The sequence below is a fragment of the Lepisma saccharinum genome, chromosome 11 (assembly GCF_977018435.1).
Source record: "Lepisma saccharinum chromosome 11, izLepSacc3.1, whole genome shotgun sequence".
Classification (NCBI taxonomy): domain Eukaryota; kingdom Metazoa; phylum Arthropoda; class Insecta; order Zygentoma; family Lepismatidae; genus Lepisma; species Lepisma saccharinum.
In genome coordinates, this window is record NC_139239.1 from 34,900,189 (window position 1) to 34,923,806 (window position 23,618).

The window sequence follows — 23,618 nt, forward strand, 5'->3', positions numbered from 1 at the left end:
ATCGCTTTAGATTTAATAACGGGAATAAAATCTCAACCAGATTATGCAAATAAGGAATATCAAACGCTCAAAACAGAAATTACCAACACTTTTAGGGACATTGGTCAACCTCTCCTGGTTGAAGATTTCTTAAAGGAACAAGTCCAACAAATTCAGGAAACATCGCCATGTAGATATACAATGGTACCACAAATAGTGCTGTCCGGTGTTTGTATCTCCACGTTGATGAGTCTACTGCATCTTTTCGATTTCCCCGCGAATTGATACTGAAAATGTGTGGCGTAATTCATTGACTGCACCGAAGAGGAGCAAGGGGACCGGGCGCCCCTTCTAATGTCCCCCCCTCCAACAAATAAATTCTTGATAACTAATTGCTCTTTTAGCCCAAGTATGCAGTGTGTATGGTATTGAGCGGTATATTTAATGTATCCCCCCCCGACGGGTTCGATTCCCGGTGGAGGCACATAGTGGTTCGGATCCCACTTTAAACTGTAGGTCCAGTCCGGATTAGCCTTACTGTGCATAAAGTGGACTTAAAAAACACCAAATCAATAAGTACCCCCCCGAAAATGTTCCCTCTTCCTCTGCCTCATTTTTTGTGGTCCCACTTATGGCGCCTTTTCATCATTAAAGGCCGCATATTACCATTTTTAAATGTATGCAGCCACGAATACTTAGAAATTCTCTTGAGAAAATTATAACAATAATATCATAAACCACATACATGTATTAAATTGTGACCATAGATGTCACTAGACATATTACACGTTTCTACTTGCAATACATTCAATACCAATAAATTAACACAATAAAAAGAAGAAAGAGTGAACTGTAAAAACGTACTAATCTGTACGCAATGTAAAAGCAAACCACTCTAACTCTCTAAACCAAGGAACAAATTCAAAACACTAATTATTCGTGCAGGAATGTTTAAATTAGTCCAACATTACAAGCATAAGGAATTCATTTCAATGATACTAATATTTGAGCGGCTATTACATATAGGTTCTTATAAAGGAATATTTAGTGACTCGTAAAGTAAAAAGGAAAAAATATATATATCCTGTATTGTGATTAAATATCAGCCATAATAGAGTTGCACATGCATATTTGCTGTTGACATTTACTCTGCACTGGTGAGGAGTGTCGAATGGAACTTTTGTTCCAAACTCGTTACAAGAGCTAATGTTTATTTTACTTCATAAGATTCATTGTTCATTTACAACTGCAAGACCAAGCGTTATCTGTAATTATCTCTGACGGGGTGTTTCATTGTTAACAATAATTTTGATTATTAAAAACATGAAAGGTTGTGCTTTGATATGAGCCTTATGTTGCTTGCAACGCTATTCTATAATTGAGTACTAATTGGTATTGTTATTAAGCCCTACCAGGTCAATTTATTAACTTCTAGTCCATTGAATATTTTATCTGGTTAGGTAACTGTATCATGGTGGTGCACGCTTAATGTGCATAAAGCATCGCCAAGTGCATGATACTAAGAGTAGTGTCATGGTCAAATGTATATAGTTCCACCGCCGGCCGGCTGAGGGCACGTCGTACACTTCATATCAGTGCGCATCTTTGCGCGCACAACTGCAAGTACTTCCGCGGAGCGCCGCTTTCCCCAGCGCCTATCGGAGTCTATATAAGATCGAGTGCATATATTCTGCTACCCCAACCAAGGAAACAAACTCGTAGGAGCACATTACGAGATGCTACGATCGTCTGGACTGAGGCTGGAAACCAGACTTCAACCAGCGCTGCTCTACGCTTGTCCTGCCTGGTAACACCTACCCAAGACGACCCTCCGCAGACTTCAAGTCATACAGAACAGGGTCCTACGAATCGTCAGCGAACACGGGCAGTATACCACAAACATCCAACTCCATGACGACCTCGACATACCACTGCTGACTGACATCATCAAGCAGACAACCGCCAGTTCCTGGATAAACTTCTAGATGAACCCAAATCCAATAGCACGAGCCGTTGGTACCGCCAACCAGCACACGCACATTCATCGTCTACCAAGACCTTGAACCGACTTACCAGGACAGTGAAAACGTGACCACAGCCCAACCGCCACTGCCACACATCCTTTTCCACCCCAAGCGATAGCTGCAGGAGTGGAATACAACATTGACGACATCGAACGCTATATCAAGACCTATTGTTCGAAGCAAGTCAAGACTCTTGCCTCGTGGACTCTCTCTCTCTCAAGTAGCTCCCTCAATCTTAAAGAAGCTGTAAGTAATGCAAAATAGAGCAGAACGACTTGTCGGTGGACACAGCCGCTACACGACGACTAGAACCTCCAGCCACTCAAGAACCAAGTAGGTATGCTAACCCACACATTCTGCCACCAATTGGCTGGCGGTTCACCAGAACCCTGCTGTACGCAGCATTAGCACATCTCCCATTCTTTGCTGGACATATCGTACACCCAGATTCCACGACCAAAGAAATGAACAAAGATTCTCCCAACCCAAACCAACCTAGACAATACAATCGTACCAACCATATTGCTTACTTGTATATAATCTACCCGCTACCATTTATTCCATTTAAACATCATATTATTTCTGGCTCAGCCAAAAGGTGGAACAAATACCTACCTCGACTACCCGTACCAGACGTCGCCGTGAGTTGGTACCTCCATAAAGTCGTGGGATACTCTGATGCGGCCTTGAGTGTACCTTTGGACTTCTCATGTTCTTACCAGAGTTCGGCGAGTACGAATTGAACCTCAACGAGTTTGGTCTGTGTAAATGGATGGTCTCAACCGTCCCTTCATCGAGACCAGAAATGTATAGCGACGTAGTTAAGTGCTAGTGCATAAGGAGTCGGAGTACAGTAAACTAGTAGTTACCAGTGTGATTTTTATTGAGTGCTCCCGCCTGAAAAGAGCTAACAACAAGGACAAAGTTTTGCTATAAGTCCAATGTAGTCGTGCCTACCGAAAATTGCATTCTAGATGTATAGAAGAAGCAGCGAATCAACATATCACGGTGCGATGGATGGAACGAGCAATCACGTAGAAATCGATACGATCACAATACGAAGTCAGTCTACGTGCAGTTGCTAGTCGGTGTAAGCGGTGAATCTGGCGACCTAGTAGGTACGTATTCGGTGTAGATGTTACAGATAATTTGGTTAGTGCTAATGCTCATTTTTTAACAATGTCCTGGTTGCAATTAGATTTTCAAGTTATGGGAAGTCCAAGTTCTCATGCACTTGTATGTTGAGAACTGTGTCTTGGTGCCCTCTTAGAGGTGGAGGCAACTTTGAATGCACATTTACAGTTGTGGAATTTCCTGTGGGATCGAACGATTGTCACGCGAATTCCTGTTATGCTCAACTACCATCACATGTATACCTAGGCATTTAGCTGTGCCAATTCCTCTTGTTCTGAGCAACTATTACATTTATATTTCCTCTGTGGAATCTCGTGGAGCTGTGAGCGACCATCACATATATACTTATAGCTGCGTGAGTTTCTGTTATTCTGAGCGACTATTACATATATACTTCCCCTGTGGAATTTTCTGGAGGTCGAGCGTGACTATTACATATATCCTTCCTCCGTGTAATCTCCTGCAGGTCTGAGCTGCGTGCGTTTCTGTTATTCTGAGCGACTATTACATATATACTTCCTCTGGAATCTCCTGGAGGTCTGAGCGACTATTACATATATACTTCCTATGTTGAATCTTCTGGAGGTCTAAGCGACTATTACATATATACTTAGAGCTGCGTGAGTTTCTGTTATTCTGAGCAACTATTACATATATACTTAGAGCTGCGTGAGTTTCTGTTATTCTGAGCGACTATTACATATATACTTCCTCTGGAATCTCCCGGTGGTCTTGGCGACTATTTCATATATACTTCCTCTGTGGAATCTTCTGGAGGTCTTGGCGACTATTTCATATATACTGTACTTCATCTGTGGAATCTCCTGGAGTCTTAGCGACTATTTCATATATACTTCCTTTGTGGAATCTTCTGGAGGTCTTGGCGACTATTTCATATATACTGTACTTCATCTGTGGAATCTTCTGGAGATCTAAGCGACTATTACATATAACTGCGTGAGTTTCTGTTATTCTGAGCGACTATTACATATATACTTCCTCTGGAATCTCCCGGAGGTCTTGGCGACTATTTCATATATACTGTACTTCATCTGTGGAATCTTCTGGAGGTCTAAGCGACTATTACATATAACTGCGTGAGTTTCTGTTATTCTGAGCGACTATTACATATATACTGCAACGTCCGCGCGCCGGAGCACTGCACACTACACCACGGAGCGGTGCAAAAGTGTACCCATATATGCTAGCTTGTAGCTAGCCGAAGACATGGACTCAAAGTATCTCAGGGCTTGCGGGGTTTAGTATGGAAAGGTCAAAGGTCAGCTTGTAAAAGTTTATTTATATTTATACACGCATGTAAATAACCAGTTTAGCACATACGCTCTTAAATCCTCCTCAGTGAGGTACCTGGGCAGTATTAGTATTCTTATCTAATTTAGGGGGGAACCAACTAGTACAGGTAACCAATAGGAACCTGGGTAGCCGTCACGTGCCACGCCGTCTGGGGACAACATGCGAAAGCGTCAATAGCGAGGGACGGGCCAAGGGGCCCGCGGTTTCACAAAGGTGTTGGTGTGAAAGGACGCCGCAAAGTCAATCCAGCTACGACAAGGGAACGGTTCGGTCCCTTGGCATGTCCAGTCAGTAGCAAGAGACGGCAAGGTACAAAGGGTAGGTCTGGAAGCACCCAGGAGACTTGGGCTTGGGCCGCCACGACCCAAGGGTAGCACATCAAGCTCTTATGGGGCAGACCAGGTAGGTAGGAAAACTGCTTTTCTTTTCTCCTCCTTCCTTCTCAAGGAAGCTATTGGATCCTGGTAGGGGAAACTTCCAGACTAGATCTGGGAACCAGGTCTTTCGCAGTCGGCATCTGGCAGTCGACTGAGCTTCGGGCCTCGCTGCTTTGTTTATATACTGTTTGGTGGCAGCACTGAGGCGGGTGGAGAAGATCGGAACTAAGCCGGCTGCAGCGTTGCAAACTCCCTTCAATTCACGAGATGCAACTCGTGCGTTATAAAATATCAAGTTTAGCATTGTAAAAACCACTAGCATGTGGCGATATAAACTTAACACTTGTGTGCTAAACTGAACACGTTACATTAAAGAAATTACAAGATAACGAGATTCAACAATGCAAGTTACAAATTAAACAACAATTACTGCACAAAAGATAACTGAATGCGTAAACCACGCAGGGCATTTAGCATGCTTTCTTTAACCAAAACTCGTGTGCTACAACAATATATGTTTCATGCTTAACAACAATGCACTCAAAATTAGATAAAAGATAAATCAAAAGCGTAAGCCTCGCAGGGCATTTCTCAAGCATTAATAATTATATATTAAAGAATATGGCTATCACGCAGGATAGCTAAATGTGATGACCACGCAGGGTCGTTACATATGCCCCTCTCTCGGGCAAAAATTTTGAGGAAAATTAAAAAGTTTAAATTTTCAGAAAATTTTTTGGTAAACCAGAGTCTATATCTCTTTTACTTTTTCAATCACTAAGTCTTTTCTTCATTCACTATTTGTCTTCTCCGTTCGGGGGAACACCTGAAGAGACGAAGGTTGTCAAAATTCACTCGGTCGACTGGGTTCTTGGTCGTCGGGTTCAACAGCAAGGCAGTGTTGCTTCGAACATCCGAGGCGACATAGGGGCCAATGTATACCTCAAACAATTTGGCGATAGTCCTATTCTTTCGGGAACTTAACTTGTGATTCCTGACAAGAACCAAGTCACCTTATTCTAATTGAAGAGCGTTTTTTTTTCTTTCATTCTTCTGTTTCAACAATTGTTGAGCCTTTCTAGAGGGTTTAGATAAGGCTTCGTCGTAGAGATGGTGAAGTAGTCCAGAACTTCATTAGACAGGGATACACGGAATAGCAACCCAAGAGGAAAACACTTTGAAATATCTGAGACAGGGTGCATGGCAAGTTAATCAGCGAACTCATAACCAATAAATTCATAATGAGACACAATATTTGCTGGACGAAGTTCCAAATCTTCCAATCTTCATTCTCCAGTAAAGCCATCAGGAAAAACGGTAAAGAATGCGACTCGTAAAGAACTGTCTCGGCACACTGCTTATATCCAACATCCTTCAATGGTACGAGCTTCTCAAGAATAATCTTCAAATTGCGTCTCAGCACATTTAGGAACGCCTGCTTATGGGAATCAGTCAAAATATCTAATACCTCTACCTTCCTTGAGAGGTCAGCGGATTTATACATCTCAGCCTTCTCTACCTGGGCTACATGGATGTACCGCACAGCTTCAATATCCAGAGGATTCCCTTCCTCATGTTCAGGAGTCTTAACGAAAAACAACTCTGCTGAGTGCATGACTTCAAGAAGATTCGCAACATATTTCTTCAACATTAAAACTGCAGTACTAAAAGATATTCCGCCGAATTCTAGCTCTACTCGCCAACTTCCAAAAACTCGCTTTCTGTGGGTACCAGAGAAATCAACTAATCTTATTTCTGGAACATTTTGTACCTGAATGCCTGGTATTTGATCCTTTAGTTTAGTCCAGACCTTATGACTTAGAATTGAACATTCGCTTCCGGTATCAATTATACAGTTTATCGGTATTTCCATTAATTTGGCAGACACTGCTGGTGATTTATAACTAGTCTTAGATGCTCGTGCAGATTTAAGATCACTTTGCAAATTTATTTCCTCTGTTTCGGACAATTGAAAATTTACTTTTAATTCCTGGATACATCTTAGTGGTCGCTCCTCCGAGGCCCCTTGCCTAAATGGGAACGAAGCACCTAGACAAGGCTCTAGTTTGTTTGACTAGACTGTGACCTCTGGTTATGCAAGAAGTCCCGGGTTGTCTCTAGGGCTTCCTCCTGCTCAGAGGTCAAGTCTTCTCTGGTTGGTGACTGCCTTCTAGTCTGTTCTGCTTCCCGAGGTGAGTATCGTCTAGGGGAACTCCCATCCTGATAATTCCTCATATCAGGGAAACTTCGACCTCTTTCTGGATAAGGTCGATTAAAGTTCCTCTGACCATCCTGCTGACTGCGGTCCGCTCCTCTCCAGCCTTGTCTTCTATAAAACTTTGGAGTCCTCGCAACATTCCTTTCTCTACCGCTGGTTCTGGTCTCGATGTTGCGGACTTTGAAGCTCTTATTATTGATTCCAGGCTCTTTACTCTTGGGGTCTTCCTTATTTCTCCAGCCATCGGGATCGTCATAGATGTCGAAGTCCTTGAGAAAACTGGTCAATTCATCAACTGATCTCGGAGCATGCGCAAGGCAGAGGTTCCGGATACGATACGGCAGCTGTCCTATTATTAGATTCAGCACTTCACTTTCGCTGAAATTGTCACTCAAGTTTCGATAGGCAGCGTAGATGCTCCAAGCGAAGCTCTCCATATTCTCGTGGACTGGGCGAAAATATCGTCGATTTCTCACAGCAGTTAACTGTCTCTGTTTGGCTTTCTCAGAGGCAAACTCCTCCTTAAATCTTAGGCAAAAGTCGGCATAGTTGACAAAACTATCTATGTTTCCCGCCAGCCAATGTTCAGCCTTGCCTGCAAATACTCTAGGAAGTAACTCAAGTCTATAGTGCTCAGGTATCTGCATAAGCTCGAAACTGACATTGAGCTCTCTAAGGTACTTCTCTGCCGATTGTGCCTCGATATCGCCTTTGAATTTTGGTATGTGGGCGATATCAGCCATCCTAGGCATCTTGAAATCGGCTCTACGTCGAGGAGGAGATCCATCAGAACTGTCTCCCTCTCTAGGTCGCTTACCTCTATCTGTTCGAACTGTTCTTTCGACGCAGTAGGGACTTTGCACTACTCTAGGAGGTTCAAAGGTGACCGCTTCCGGGTTTTAAGCTTCCACCCCGTTCAATAGAATCCGGGAGTACATCTGAAGTGGCTTCGGTTTGCAACTGCAGTCTTTGAAACTTATCCTGCAGCTCACCTACTCTTCTAATTATAGTTCCAGTTTGTCGATTATAGCGCCATCTATCACGAATCGAAAAAAATGTTTCAGACAAAACTTATGTATTTTTTTCCCGTAAAATCCGAATCTGTAATAAAAAATAGGGGTTTCTATTTGAAATTTCAAAGTTGCCCCCCGCCCCACCTACAAGAGGGGGAGGGGGTGTTCTTTTGTTGCACCTCTAAACTTCCCCCTCCAAACTATCAACTTTTATTTGGAACATTTTTTTGTAGGATGATTTTTTTCAAGATATTCAAATGATTCAGGTTAAAAAAATCACCCGTTATATTAGCGGTTTAAAATAATTCATAAAAGGAGTAATACCATGACTTGAAGGGTACGAAGGTCGTGTCTGTTCTGAATTGTGAGTATAGAGTCATCACAGGAAAAGCATTAAGGGAGTGTGCATAAGGGAGATCGTTTGATTTATCTTCTACAGATTGAATTGATATTTTTCCTCGAGAAGAAGCGTATTTGTTAGCGTGAAAAGAGATACTTGTTTGGATCGAATCTATTATGCACGTGGCCATAAATGGCTCCATCCATTTTCCACCGTAAGACAAGGGAGAAATAAGGTTCACAATGGAAGGTAATTTGTATCACTTGTAGAATGCATTCAGTGCCCCAACATACCATGGGAAGAAGCCATGTTGCGACTGAATGCTAATGCATATGTGTCGTAGGGTTATTTATATGCTCGGTAATTAATTTTTAATGCTCCATCGACGGAAGCAATTTTTCATTTTCTGAACTGAAGGGTGTCCTCTTTTTTTTACGTCCCATGTGCGTATGTTTACATGTGATTGTGCATGTGTTTTTCAGCGTCTTACAATAACTTCTTCTCTTCTTCTGCTTGTGAACAACTTCTTTTGTTCCCTTTTTGAGTATGTACACAATTGCTTTGTTGCTTTTAATTTTTAACAGTAACCAAGTACACTGTAAAAAAAACCTATTGTAAAAATGACGGTCTAAGACCGTTAATTTCTCTTACTGCCGTAAAAATAATGACGATGGCCGTTTTTAAAGTGTTAACGGTCATTAGAAAGTAGCCTTAATTAATGTAATTTCAACGAGTCAGTTTCTAAAAATGAATTTATGGTGGACGCAACTGTAATTCATAATCATAATCATTGTCATTCCTTTTGATAAAACATTACAATTTAAATAAAAAGACAGTTACGTCCCGTTCTTGTAAATTAACAGACAGAATATTCAATTTTAACGGTCGAATGTTGTAGTTTTTATAGTAACTACTAACCGTGAGCAAAATGGATATCTCAAGAACAGGGAGTGATGCAAGAGTTTTAGGAAGGTGGATCGTGGTGGAAATTATTATGTATTGTGTTGTAATTTGGTTAATTTGTGTCAGCTTTCTACTTCTTTACATTTTACCTGCCGATGAGAATGGTGATGATTAGATGAATTTCATGAAGAGACAAATATGTACGTATAATGAATGCCAACGTCGCCAATGGATAGATGCTGCGCAAGGAGGCAGTAGGTAGTATTACTAGGAGGTGATAGAAGGAGCCAGGCAACCTTTGTCTCGTGTAGGAACGAGACAACCTATAAAATGCAGGCGATGATGAGAACGAAACAAACTTTTGTAAAATGTAGGCAAGGCAGAGAGCGAGACAAACTTTTGTAAAATGTAGATGAGACATTGAACAATGTAAAATTGTAAAATGTAAAATGTAAAATTGTAAAATGGAGGTGAAAATGATTCTTAGCGTCTCAAATATTTAGCTCTACATGAATTGAAACAAAAAATTCTTTTGTATACAACTATTCATACACACAAAGGTGATGTGTTGCCTTTTTTATGTGCAAAACTAAAACTTACAAATTTATTGTAATTTTGTTAAGTATAATATCGAGATTTGAGATGTAGACCTTCCCTTTGAGACAGAGGCCGAGAACAAGACAGGCTTCCTCATTCACGAGACAAGACAAGAATCGTCCTAATCTAGAAAAATATGAAGGAATGCGCAAGGAAGGTCAAGGAGCCATTCGTTGCAGTCGGTAAACGTATCATCCCAGCATTCGTTTGCAGTTACTGAGAAATACCACGGAAAAGAAATCGTCATTGGTTTTGAACACAGCTTCATCTATTCAACCGGCTCATTGAATGAAAGTTTTAATTTTTTTAAAAAAATAAATGATTGACTTTTGTTATTATTTAGCTTTTCCTCCGATAGGATTCAAGTTTTGTAAAGTTATGTAGTTATTTGGTGGTTAAATGGTATTGTTTTTCACGTGAATTCAATGTAAATGCACGTCTTGTTCGATGTTCCATTCAAGATAATCTAATAGTTTATCACATCTATGTAGAATATTTTAATAGTTTTAGTACTACAACACTTTGTGATTGTATATTTCCAGGTGTTTGGAGATAATAAAGAATGAATAGGAAAGTTATAACCGGCAGATTGATTATTTTATTTTTATTCCAACACTATATCGATGAGTGTGAAACAAGAATTATTCAAACAATATCATAATTTGACCAGAAATTTAGTTATCACGCAATATATACACAACAAAGTTCAGAAAGTTCAGCATGAAAAAATATTGTGTTGCCACCGTGAAGGAAACGCCTTGTTAAGTGTTCGATACAATCACTACCTCTGGTGAGCTATTTTGACGATGAAAGTGCTATTCGAAGTTATGAAATGTGCAACAAATCCTGCGTTTCCAAACATTAAAAGCTTTCTAAAGTTAAGGCAAATTAACTTGATCAGACAACTCTGGCAAAACAAATAAAAAGTTAGTTCTTTCTTTAAATTTATGTATCTTTTTTTAGGATTGTTTCAAAATGAAACCTTTTGAAACTAAGAGATTTATTCCATAACATACAATTCGTGATTTTTTTTTCAAAGTACCATAAAAATTGGAAAAAATGTGAATCTCATAACTAAATAGTTTAAATCATGAGCATTTGTTTTGAAACTTTATTGTCCGGGAACTGTGTTTTCACTCACGTATTATGATGCGTGTATTACATGATATTTTTCTTTTATTTTCAGACGTGTCCTCTGAATTCGAAAGATTTCAGGCAAGTTCAGTGTGAGTCGTATAACGGAGCGCCATTTATGGGTCGGTACTACCATTGGGAGCCATTTTTAGACGGTAAGTATGTTGCCATACATGTGCAACTTTGTAGTAAAAATCTGGCATGAGTTACAAGCATTAAATCCTTGGTCCCACGGAGCCGAGTAGATCATTCACGTTCTTGCCCTTCTGGGAATTTGATTGATTGGTTGATTTAAAATTGGTGGGTGCGTCGGCACATGTGGCCATTTTGCTCCCTTCGATGTTTACAGGGAACTACCCCCTTATCTAAAATTCTTACTTCAAATGTTAAAACAAGGAGTATTAGAAGAGGCCCATAAAAAGTATGAATTTGTAAAGGGACCTGCACAAGACAAACACACATTAAAAGTATGGAAGAGACCAATTCTTAGTAAAAAAAAAAAAAAGAGTGTTGAAACACTGTCATCTCCCAGCAGGGATGATAAACAACTGGGAAGATTAAAAGTGTCTGAGGAAAGTAATATATGCACATTCAAGAAGAATATGCCGAACACTTAAAACTACATTACAGACACGACACATTGAGGGCCCAATCCTTGCAGCAGTGACCATGGGTGAGACGGCTGTGTCCAATACGCAGCCGAGTTAGAACTTCTTCTCGACGGGAGAAACGGGACGAGGAACGCCATGCACCTATGGTGGGCTTAATAGCGTGAAGCTTGTTCCCTGTTACCGCATCCCACTCTTCCTGCCAAGTGTCAAGAAGGCTACAACGAAACACATTCGGCAGGTCGCTAGCTAGGTGGACGAGGCCACACCTATAGGTTACATGTAAGAGTCAAGTATGTCTGGGCGGACAGCTTACTAATTTCTGGACCATCATATGATGGGGTCTTTCACTTTGGAAATTCATTGTTGCAGAAACTTCCTGCAATGGGTGGAGGGATCACGACAATGGACAGTCAAGTAGCGGGAACGACGGTCACATGAATATGCAGTCGACTTCGTGGTATAAGCTACCTACTTCTGCGCAACAGAGAAAATATAAAGAATTCGCAAAATTCACGGAATTTGTGGTGACCGAACCCGCTGACCACTAACGTAACTGGCATGTCAACATATTAAGGGACCTGGAGTTATTATACAGTAACACCCGTTGGGCCTGGAGATAGTAGTCTACATGGGGATACTATTGCAGAGACTTCATCTAAATTCCCAAACAGTAACCAACAAGAGTGACTGTGTTTCTTAATTGCAGGACGAGAAAAGGCAAGGTTTTTCCATTTTAACTTGTCATTTTGAACTAGCGTCATAGGTGTTCTTTCACATTCACGTCTACACACACACACACACACACACACACACACACACACACACACACACACACCCACACCCACATAAACACACACACACACAGAGAGAGAGAGAGAGAGAGAGATATAGAGAGATATCAAAGAATTTGGCAAACATTTTGTAGTCTCTCACAGAAATCGAAATGCCTCAAATCAAAGTTGGTGCACTTTTGGTGTCTTATTTGACACAGCTAACAGTGTAATTTGGTTTCTTTGAAATTATAGTGTTTTATAACACCATTAAGCCTTGTTTCCATGATTATGAAAAAATAAATATGCTGACCAAGGGAGTAATTTATTTTATTAAAAACATAAACTAAACGTAACGTTTCAACCTTCTAGCAAGGTCTTCTTCAGACTCTGTATCAAGTACAAAAGTAACAAGATACAAAAACAGGGCATTATATATACACAAAACATTACTCCCTCCAGACTATTAGAAAGTTGTTAGGAACTTTCTAGCAGGTGGCTTTCACTTCTGAACTGTACTTTCAACTAAAAGGCTAAACATATTTACTTCCATATAGAATGTGACACGTTTTGGACATTATTAAAAAGAGAATGGGACAAGAAATTATAGGAGAATGGGATAGTGAAAGGGTAGTGAAGGCGCTGGAAACCATTTGGAATAACGGTTATAGTATAATGGGAGATAAAATAATGTTAAGGAGTGAAGGACTGAATATAGGTTCTAGCCTACCCAGTATTGGCTGAATTGGTTTTGAATGAATGGGAAAAGAAAGTGATAGAAAAAGGAGGTGACAAAATGATTCTGTTTTGCAGATATGTGGACGATTGTTTTGGCATATGGAAGGGAACGAAGAGGCAGCTCGACATTTTTGCCAAACAAATACAAGATGAAGAAAGAGGGATATTATTGGAACTCGAAATAGAAGAAGAAGACAAGTTAAGCTACCTTGATATATTGGTGAAAAGGAAGAGAGGAGAAGAAATTGAAACCACTTGGCATCAGAAAAAGTGTGGAGCAGGGGTATTCTGCCACAAAAGAAGTGATGTAAGTGAAAGAGACTGAAAGATAGGTTGAAACAGCATAGGGATGATGTACGACTTAAGAGAGAGAGAGAGAGAGAGAGAGAGAGAAATGCGATATTTAAACACACGAGAGAAACAGGACATGACATGGAGTGGGATGAGGCTAAGCAGGTAGGAAGGGAGAAGAGAATGCTAGTGAGAAAATGGAAGGAAGCAGAAGACACAATGAACTGGAATGGGGGACTGAAGTTAAACAAAGAATGGAAGAAGGTGTTAGAAAGAGTGGAAAGCACAAGAAAGAAAGAGGAGAGGAGAAGGAAGAAAATGAAGGAAAAAGAGCGCGAGATATAAATCCCAACCACATTCTATATGGAAGTAAATATGTTTAGCCTTTTAGGTGAAAGTACAGTTCACAAGTGAAAGCCACCTGCTAAAAAGTTCCAGAACAACTTTCTAATAGTCTGGAGGGAGTAATGTTTTGTGTGTATATATAATGCCCTGTTTTTGTATCTTGTTACTTTTGTACTTGATACAGAGTCTGAAGAAGACCTTGCTAGAAGGTTGAAACGTTACGTTTAGTAGAGAGAGTTTAGTTTATGTTTTTAATAAAATAAATTACTACCTTGGTAATTATATTTATTTTTTATAGTGTTTTTTTTTCTAAATTGCTACTTTTCTAGTTTCCTCACATGGAACAGCAGCTGGTAAAACTGACCTTTGATACATTCCTGTGTGTATTTGGATTCACCAAAAGTGCACATAAGCTGTTTGTACAGTGTCTCTCAAAAGTTTTAGGACAACGACATTTTAAACTAGGCAACCCAATTTACACAAGGCGTTGGTGGGTTGCGTGTAGAGTTAGGCTCAATTTCAGGGTTGCCACATGCACAATAGATATTTATAAAATACGCGAAAGAAATAAAAACAAGTATTAGTGTATAAAAGTATTAAAAATAAAGTGACAAAATTCTTTCTGAAAGAAAAATAATAGGTTTTCTAGTATTTCATCGCTGATGAATCTACAGAAAGGAAAAGAGGTGAGAGAAAACGAGAGGTGACAAAGGAAAGGAGAAAGAGAAAGCGAAATGAGAAGAGGAAAAGTAGAGGAGAGAAGAAAGAGAGGATAGACGAGGAGAGGAGATGCAGTGAGGAGAATGGAAAAAGATTCTAGGAGAGATGAGGAAAATGGAGCAAAGAAGAGAAAAGCGAAGGAAAACGAGATGAGAGAAGAGTGGAGAGTAGAGTAAAGGAGAGAAAGAGAGAAGAACGAAAAGAAGAGGAGAAAAGTGGGTGGAGTCGGAAATCTAAGACAGGAAAGGAGATACGAGGAGTGGATATGAGTGGTATGGAGATAAAATGCGAGAAAAGTAGGGAAGGCGATATGAGATAAAAGCAGAGCAGAATGAGGGGAAGGAGAAGAGAAGAACAGAAGGGACTGAAGAGAAGAGGTAGTTGCATAAAATATCGTTTCAGCGTCAAGAATTGATGCATTGGTCAAATTATCGACACGAAACATTCAATAACATTTTGAAATGTATTGGAGAATGTATTAGATCGGTGCGAAATGCCTTTTGGCTTAGTTCAGAGCAAGGTAAAATCTTCCATGTAAGATCTTTCATTTTACCTGCGATTATACCACTAAAAACGTGAATGTAATTTTAATATTTATAAGAATTATCCAATTTTTGTCCACTTCTCGGTTCGTTGAAATGAAGATTTTGTAATTTAATATTTCCCCTCTCCCCCATCGTTAATTCCAAACTGAATCATTCCGTTTCACACGGCGTGGACAATGAACACAATGGGATAGGTCTAAAACTCACGAAAATTTTCTGCCACGGGAAGGGTTTGAACCTACGACCATCAGATTTACAGTCCGGAACGGTAAACACTACCCTACAAGCTTTCGCTCCTGAAAGTAAGTAGAAGGAGCTGACCAATGTGAAATGTAGATGCAACTCTCCTCCTACATGTAATGTGCAAACAATACTTGTTTGTAACAAAGAATACGAAGGTAGTACGACTCGGCGAAAACATTTAATGGAGAATTGCACATGATGAGAACTTTTCATTTGATATTTGCTTTGGGGAGGTTTCCTTGCATTGAACTCGAGTGGGGAAAGGGGTAAAATTAGTATGTCCTGAATTGCCACAAATATAAATAGTTATTTCATTAATATTTGTCAATGTCTTTGAAGCAGTACACAATTATCGTTAGAGTATCATAATTCACGATCTTATACATGAAAATATCCCTTCGTCATTGTACACTGCTATTACAAATAATGTTACCATGCTCTTGTTTATAATAAAAGGAGAATTAAAAAGAGAACACCTCCTATGGAGGATCGAACCTGGGACCGCAATCAATGCTTTCAAGAACTCTAACCACTACAGCACGCCCTTACCTTCGATTGAAACAACAGTTTTTAAGTATTCTGTCTCTCCAATAGTGTAAATGACGTTGGGTATACATGTAGTTGAACGTTTACTTTAATTTTGGATTGCTTTCTTGTAGTATAGAGATAACATAACCCCACAGCTCTACAGCACCTTGGCGGACCTTGGCTTACCTACCGACTGCTGGTCTCCCTCCCACACTGTTCCGCCGTCACCTGTTATAGCGTGGAGGTCTCAGACCAGTGTTGGGGTGACGGGTGATCAGCCCGACGAACCCCCAGCCGTTGTTGTAGGTCTTCTCGACCGGGTTACGCTCACTCACTCGGAGCTTCCCAATTTCCTCACGATCGTGGGTTGCCACCGGCCCTATACGTAGGCCGAATAAATTCCGACCAGAGCCGGATTCGAACCTACGCCGTCCCGCAGCGAACGATCTCAAGACGAGTGAACGCCTTAACCCGCTCGGAGGAGGACAGTATAGCAGATATCTTCGAGAAATAATTTTCAAAGTGATGAAGATAAACGAGAATATTGGTAGTTCTGAAAATGCGAGTTCTTTCTTCTAACTTATTATTGTGATTAGACATTATTAATGAAAAATATCTAGAGGCTTGAACATTGCAGGACGATGTTCTTTCTTTTCCTGTGATACTGCAACAGACGAAATGCTTACTTCCTGACGCAACTGTCGTGTTCAGAACAGTCTTATGAAATGTAGTTGCTGTTGCGTAAGGTAACACGAAATAATTACACAGTTTGCGAACTTCCAAATCTGGGCAGCGTTAGACGTAAATAGGCGTAAAATTTTATTCATAAAAGCACTTCACATTTGACAGTATTAGTCAAGAGAGACTCGTGGGACACTGTGTTAAGGTGCTGGAGTAAATCCTGCTTATATTTCTTCCTCGAAGAACAACAATTTTTAAAGTAGAGCAACAGTAGTTCCGCTCTTTCTTATTTCTTTTAAATTCTTCCACATTCCTTTAATGGGGTTAAATATAAATAAAAATATTGCTTGCATTTCTGTCATTGACGTAGACCAGGCCCGTACGCAGGATTTCTGTATTCCATTTGTTTATATTGGCAACTTGGTCAACCGGGGGTTATTATAAGGAACTATTTCGTAGATGTTCATGTAACCGTTATAAAATTACAAATAAAATATATTCACAAGCTTAGATATACTAACAACGAAGAAATAAATTCAGAGTTAAATTTCAAATGCATGTGTATAGAGTGATTCTAGAAGTACAGAGCTATATCAGAGTATTGAACTTCTTTTTGCAGGATAACGTTTACAATATTGACGCGACAGAATAATTAAGAACTGTTGTTTCAATCGAAGGTAAGGGCGTGCTGTAGTGGTTAGAGTTCATGAAAGCATTGATTGCGGTTAAAGGTTCGATCCTCCATAGGAGGTGTTCTCTTTTTAATTCTCCTTTTATTATAAACAAGAGCATGGTAACATTATTTATAATAGCAGTGTATAATGGCTACATTGTTCTGCAAATGGAATTTATAAAAAAATAAACAAATAAATGAATTGACACACGTTCGAAGGGATATTTTTATGTATAAGATCGTGAATTATGATACTCTAACGATAATTGTGTACTGCTTCAAAGACATTGACAAATATTAATGAAATAGCTATTTATATTTGTGGCAATTCAGGACATACTAATTTTACCCCTTTCCCCACTCGAGTTCAATGCAAGGAAACCTCCCCAAAGCAAATATCAAATGAAAAGTTCTCATCATGTGCAATTCTCCATTAAATGTTTTCGCCGAGTCGTACTACCTTCGTATTCTTTGTTACAAACAAGTATTGTTTGCACATTACATGTAGGAGGAGAGTTGCATCTACATTTCACATTGGTCAGCTCCTTCTACTTACTTTCAGGAGCGAAAGCTTGTAGGGTAGTGTTTACCGTTCCGGACTGTAAATCTGATGGTCGTAGGTTCAAACCCTTCCCGTGGCAGAAAATTTTCGTGAGTTTTAGACCTATCCCATTGTGTTCATTGTCCACGCCGTGTGAAACGGAATGATTCAGTTTGGAATTAACGATGGGGGAGAGGGGAAATATTAAATTACAAAATCTTCATTTCAACGAACCGAGAAGTGGACAAAAATTGGATAATTCTTATAAATATTAAAATTACATTCACGTTTTTAGTGGTATAATCGCAGGTAAAATGAAAGATCTTACATGGAAGATTTTACCTTGCTCTGAACTAAGCCAAAAGGCATTTCGCACCGATCTAATACATTCTCCAATACATTTCAAAATGTTATTGAATGTTTCGTGTCGATAATTTGACCAATGCATCAATTCTTGACGCTGAAACGATATTTTATGCAACTACCTCTTCTCTTCAGTCCCTTCTGTTCTTCTCTTCTCCTTCCCCTCATTCTGCTCTGCTTTTATCTCATATCGCCTTCCCTACTTTTCTCGCATTTTATCTCCATACCACTCATATCCACTCCTCGTATCTCCTTTCCTGTCTTAGATTTCCGACTCCACCCACTTTTCTCCTCTTCTTTTCGTTCTTCTCTCTTTCTCTCCTTTACTCTACTCTCCACTCTTCTCTCATCTCGTTTTCCTTCGCTTTTCTCTTCTTTGCTCCATTTTCCTCATCTCTCCTAGAATCTTTTTCCATTCTCCTCACTGCATCTCCTCTCCTCGTCTATCCTCTCTTTCTTCTCTCCTCTACTTTTCCTCTTCTCATTTCGCTTTCTCTTTCTCCTTTCCTTTGTCACCTCTCGTTTTCTCTCACCTCTTTTCCTTTCTGTAGATTCATCAGCGATGAAATACTAGAAAACCTATTATTTTTCTTTCAGAAAGAATTTTGTCACTTTATTTTTAATACTTTTATACACTAATACTTGTTTTTATTTCTTTCGCGTATTTTATAAATATTTATTGTGCATGTGGCAACCCTGAAATTGAGCCTAACTCTACACGCAACCCACCAACGTCTTGTATAAATTGGGTTGCCTAGTTTAAAATGTCGTTGTCCTAAAACTTTTGAGAGACACTGTACACACTAATGTGTTTGTGTCAATTGCACTGTGCGAATTAAGCTTCTTGCTTGGGAGGGAGCTGGGGGGGGGAGGTGTCCACTCAGTGGCGTATTTGTGATTTCATTTCGGAAGATAGTTCTTTTGGGGAGTACGAAAATTTGTATGTTACCTTATAACCTAGATCATTAAATCTTTTGATAACATTTAAACGTAATTTAGAAATACTTAGTACACATACGTATATATACACACATTCTAAGAAAACTCATACACAAAAATAGCTATAACTAGTAACACGAAAAAAAAAACATCAAATTTGTATTGCCAAGTTCAAAATTTCAAAGTTCATCTAACCTGCCTACAAGTTTCTTATGAACTCTTTAATACCTGTAAAATATCAGCATTATGCCATGAAAATTAAAGGGGAAAACAGGCTGCTGGTTTTCTCGGCTCGGTGAGTTCATTTACAGAATGGCGTCCTTTTTTAACCCACAAGGCTGCATCCTTTTCGACAGGGAAATATCTTTGATGTCTGGATCATGAATGACTTTTCAATTGTGTTTGATTGATTGAGTTGGTGTTTTAAGTCCACTTCATGCACAGTAAGGCTAATCCGGACTGGACCTACAGTTTTAAAGTGGGATCCGAACCACTATGTGCCTTCACCGGGTATCGAACCCGGGAACCCTTGATTACAAGTCGACGACGCTAGAACTGCGCCATCGGAAAGGCCCTCAATTATGTTTGTTACACATAGTTAAGCATATGCTATATACTTTCAATGCCATTTTAAAGTCATCCCTGGCAGGGATAAAAATAATTTTATTTTGCCGGCGATAAAACTTTTTGCATGGGGAATCCCCGACATCCTTCCATTGGTCAAGTGACACATTTTGGGTTCTATGCGTCATGTAGAAGTCTATTAACAGGTTGTAAGGACGATTGACTTTATGTGACATGATGCATCGTTGTCCATATAAACAATTGCTATTCATTGTAGACCTTGCGATGAGTTTGGCGATTCCTAGTGAGAAAGAAGTCGCCAGTCCTGTGGAGGAATCAAGATCAAGCGGATATAAAGACACGAAAGATGTGATTACTATCTGCGTACTTCAGAGGAGTACGGGATGATTGGTAGTCTCAGGAAGAATAACAACAGAGGGGAGTCAGACCATGCAGGGTTGGATCTTCTTCAGAGCAACATAGATTCCATTACGATAAGTATCACAATTTGCTCGATTGTAGCGAGGAACATGTGTAGGTGCCGACAGACGAATTACTATCGTTGAAGCAATTGCTGTTTGAAATAATATTGAAAATCGGGGTGAGCCTTCCTGAAGACACCAAAATGTCAACTTCCCTTCCATGTAGTACACCTTAGACTGCATCTTTCAGACTAGCAAGGCTCTGGCGTCTAAACTTTCAGCCACTCCTCAGTGGGGCTCCTGTTGTGTCGTACCTATACTATGTGTGTGATTGTCCGTTCGTCCATCTCATCTAATCACCATTGATCCTCGTCTTCACGATTAGCCAAAAGAGGCAGAAAGCGAAGTAAAATAAACTAAATCAATCAATTGTATTGAGAATCAAGTGAATGTTACTAAGAGAACGCAAGACAAATAACTGAATTGGTCCGAATTTTGGAACAGGGCGGATCTGACAAACTGAAAAAGTCGAACGCAGAACACTCGCTCCTTGTCCTATTGACTATGCACTAGAATATCTGGTACGCAAAAAAAGAAGAAATAAATAAAACTGAACCTAACTAACCCATTTACATGTTTATATCTGATATTAGATGCATACATGAGTAGGTTAGGCAGATTAGGTTTGGTGCTCTTATTATCTCCAAGCTTCTATAGATGTCGCTAGCCGCTCGTGTTTGAGATAGGTCGACTAATGGCAACTGGCACAAGAGACCCTACAGTCTTTTCTGTCTGTTTGCATAGGAGCAAGTCTTTTTCTTCCATTAAACACAGAAAATGTTCAATTTTTTTTGCTTGTTTGTTCGTTTTAGTTTCTATGGGTTTATGTTTATAAATATAATTTTGAATGCAGGTAACAGGAATTCGTAAGATTTTTTTTTATGTTTGCAAATATGTAAATATGCTGTAGCCTGTTAGTAAGCGAGGAGGATTGGTTGTTGCATGGCCAAACTTGCATATTATGCCCAACTTTGCAGTGCATTGTTTTACCTGTGTGTTTTATATGGTACAAATTATTTCCAGTTCCTCTCCTCTGTATGTTTATGTACAATCTTTTTTTGTCTTTCCAGTGCCGAACAAGTGCGAATTGAACTGCCGGGCTGTGGGATTTCGTTTTTACGCAACTTTAAACAAGACTGTGATTGATGGAACGCTCTGTCGAAGTAACGAACCGGACATGATATGCGTCAGCGGGCTGTGTAAGGTAAGTGAAAATTATTTAAAAATCATTTCCTGTTTCTAATTTTTGGATACCCCGTGAGAGCTTAACTTTCCCCCCGGATGAACCAAGAGCACTTGCAGATACTGTGTATGTACCTTTGCACCCCACAAAAGCAGAATACACGACAATATCCACATTGACATCGGTTTTACTTTATACTGACAAGTGTTATGTAAAAATAACAAAAACGTTTAATATTTTGCAATGTTATTGAGATTTGAACAACCAACATTAAATATCTTATACCCTGTATCTTCTCTTTCTGATATTTCCTTCTCTTGTTTTCACTAATATGTTGGCATACAAAATATTTGCTATTGGTTCTAGGCAGAGCAATACATGTTCATTGTGTTGGGATAAAAAGGATTTAATTATAAAGTTTGAATTATAGTGTGATAGATTTGAATTGGACCCCATGGAGAGTTTACGTGGTTTTCAACGTTAATAATGATGATAAAGTCACAGACACATGTAGGTTGCAACGATTCCATTGAAAGTTAATGGGATTGTTACAACCCACAAGACCGAGTCAGTCATGAAATAGAATAAATGAGTCAGTCATGAAATAGAATAAATGATACGCTTTGAGACTTGTCGAGAGGAGACCAAGAACGTAACAGACCTCTGTAAAATCGGGACGAGACGGATACTTACTGTCTGAGACTTGGATAACATATTTTGAAAATGTTACCTCAACCAAATTTACATTACTACACGACTTCTTCAAACATACCAAGCAGCAAGGACGTATTTAAGGAGGTTCCAGGCGGTCCGGACCCCCCCCCCGAAAGATTTATCAAGTACGAAAATTAAATAATGAAAATATACTCGTTTAGCATTTGTTGTATAATTTCCTCTGAACTTGTTGGAAGACAAGGGTTATATTGGGATCATACGGCTTTGAAGAACAGGAAGAACATATTTAGGGGGGGGGGGTCCGGATAGCAAGAAAGACTTAACCAAGTACTAAAATTAAGTAATGAAAATATTAGCATTTGTTGCATTATCAATGATTATTAATTTCCTCTGAACTTTTAGAACGCAAGGATTATATTTGGTTCATACGGCTTTGAATGACATTACAAAGAAGATGTATGTACACTACTACTCAAAATAATATGCATAAAATATTAATCAGAAACTAACTTTTTGCAACTACATGTAACATCATTTTTGTTATTCGACAAATATTCAATTATTCATCTATTTGACATTAATTTCATGGTTTGGTCACTTGTTTTTATCTAAATTATTCCGATCTTAATTACAGGTAAGCTACGTAATGAAAATTCGCTGTTATCTCTCTATTCGTATACAGTCTTCTTACCTATTTGTGTAATGCTCATATAATATTAATTTATTTGTTGTATTTAGTATAATTTGATTTAATATAATTATTTTAATTTAAACATTATAATAATTATAATTTTTATTATTATTCCTGAGACACTTGGTTCGGACCCCCCCCCCCCGAAATATATTTCTAGATACGTGCCTGCCAAGCAGATATATACCTGAGATACATTACTCATATATTTTGTTTACAGTAATTGCAGTCAATCCATTGGTGGCAAATGTGAGAATCTTCTGCGAAGTTGCATATATGTTCAGGATAAAATTCAGTTTATCGATGGCTCGTAGCGTAGAAATGAAACATCAAACATTAATGATCTCTACAACACTGAAATTTTGGGTGACGCTACATGTGTTGTTCATACTACACACATCATGGCTCGAGATGAGACCTAGACTTGACCTTCGATATCAAAACGAGAACGAGACAAACATATATAACTCGAGACGAGACCGAGACACCACTATGTCTCCTCTCGATACAATCCCCTATCGTTGTTCCTGAATGTCCAAGTATAAAGGTCCTTACAATTTGCAGCTTTGAGAAATAAGTTCAAAACCAGTAATCTCATTTGTAGGGTATGCTTGTGCCGGAGACGAACAACATTTTCTACCTGATTTTTGCAGTTTATATTCGTTTATATCTCTGATAACTTTAAGAAAATGGCAATAAAACTTCTCTCTGCTAATATTTTAAACCTTTGATTCCCTATTGCCGTCGTTCCGGTGGTAAAACGTGTGACGAGAACGCCCATTGCCAAGAGAACAACCCTCTGTTGTCCACGGCGTAGTTAACATGGCATTGATCGCGACACATTCTTTATTTCCCGTTGGGATGCACGATGACTCGGCGTTATCATCATCGGTATCCTTAGGACACGGCAGTTCTTGGAAAAAGAGCAACAGTGTTGCCATCGTTCGTCAACAGTCAAGTATTTCCCCAGCATTACTACTTTGGAAAGTTTGCTTCATAATT

The 23,618-nt window shown here is 39.3% G+C and overlaps 1 protein-coding gene across 1 annotated transcript in view; it reads left to right on the forward strand.

Annotated features, from left to right (window-relative positions):
• LOC145995000 (papilin-like) overlaps nt 1–21,649 on the forward strand; it is a 379,499-nt gene extending 357,850 nt beyond the window's left edge. The window contains exons 5-7 of the mRNA XM_083131532.1: nt 11,086–11,188; nt 21,138–21,271; nt 21,617–21,649. Of these exons, the coding sequence (XP_082987658.1) occupies nt 11,086–11,188; nt 21,138–21,271; nt 21,617–21,649 (270 nt within the window). The remainder of the gene's footprint in view (nt 1–11,085; nt 11,189–21,137; nt 21,272–21,616) is intronic.
• The last annotated feature ends 1,969 nt before the right edge of the window (nt 21,650–23,618 follow it).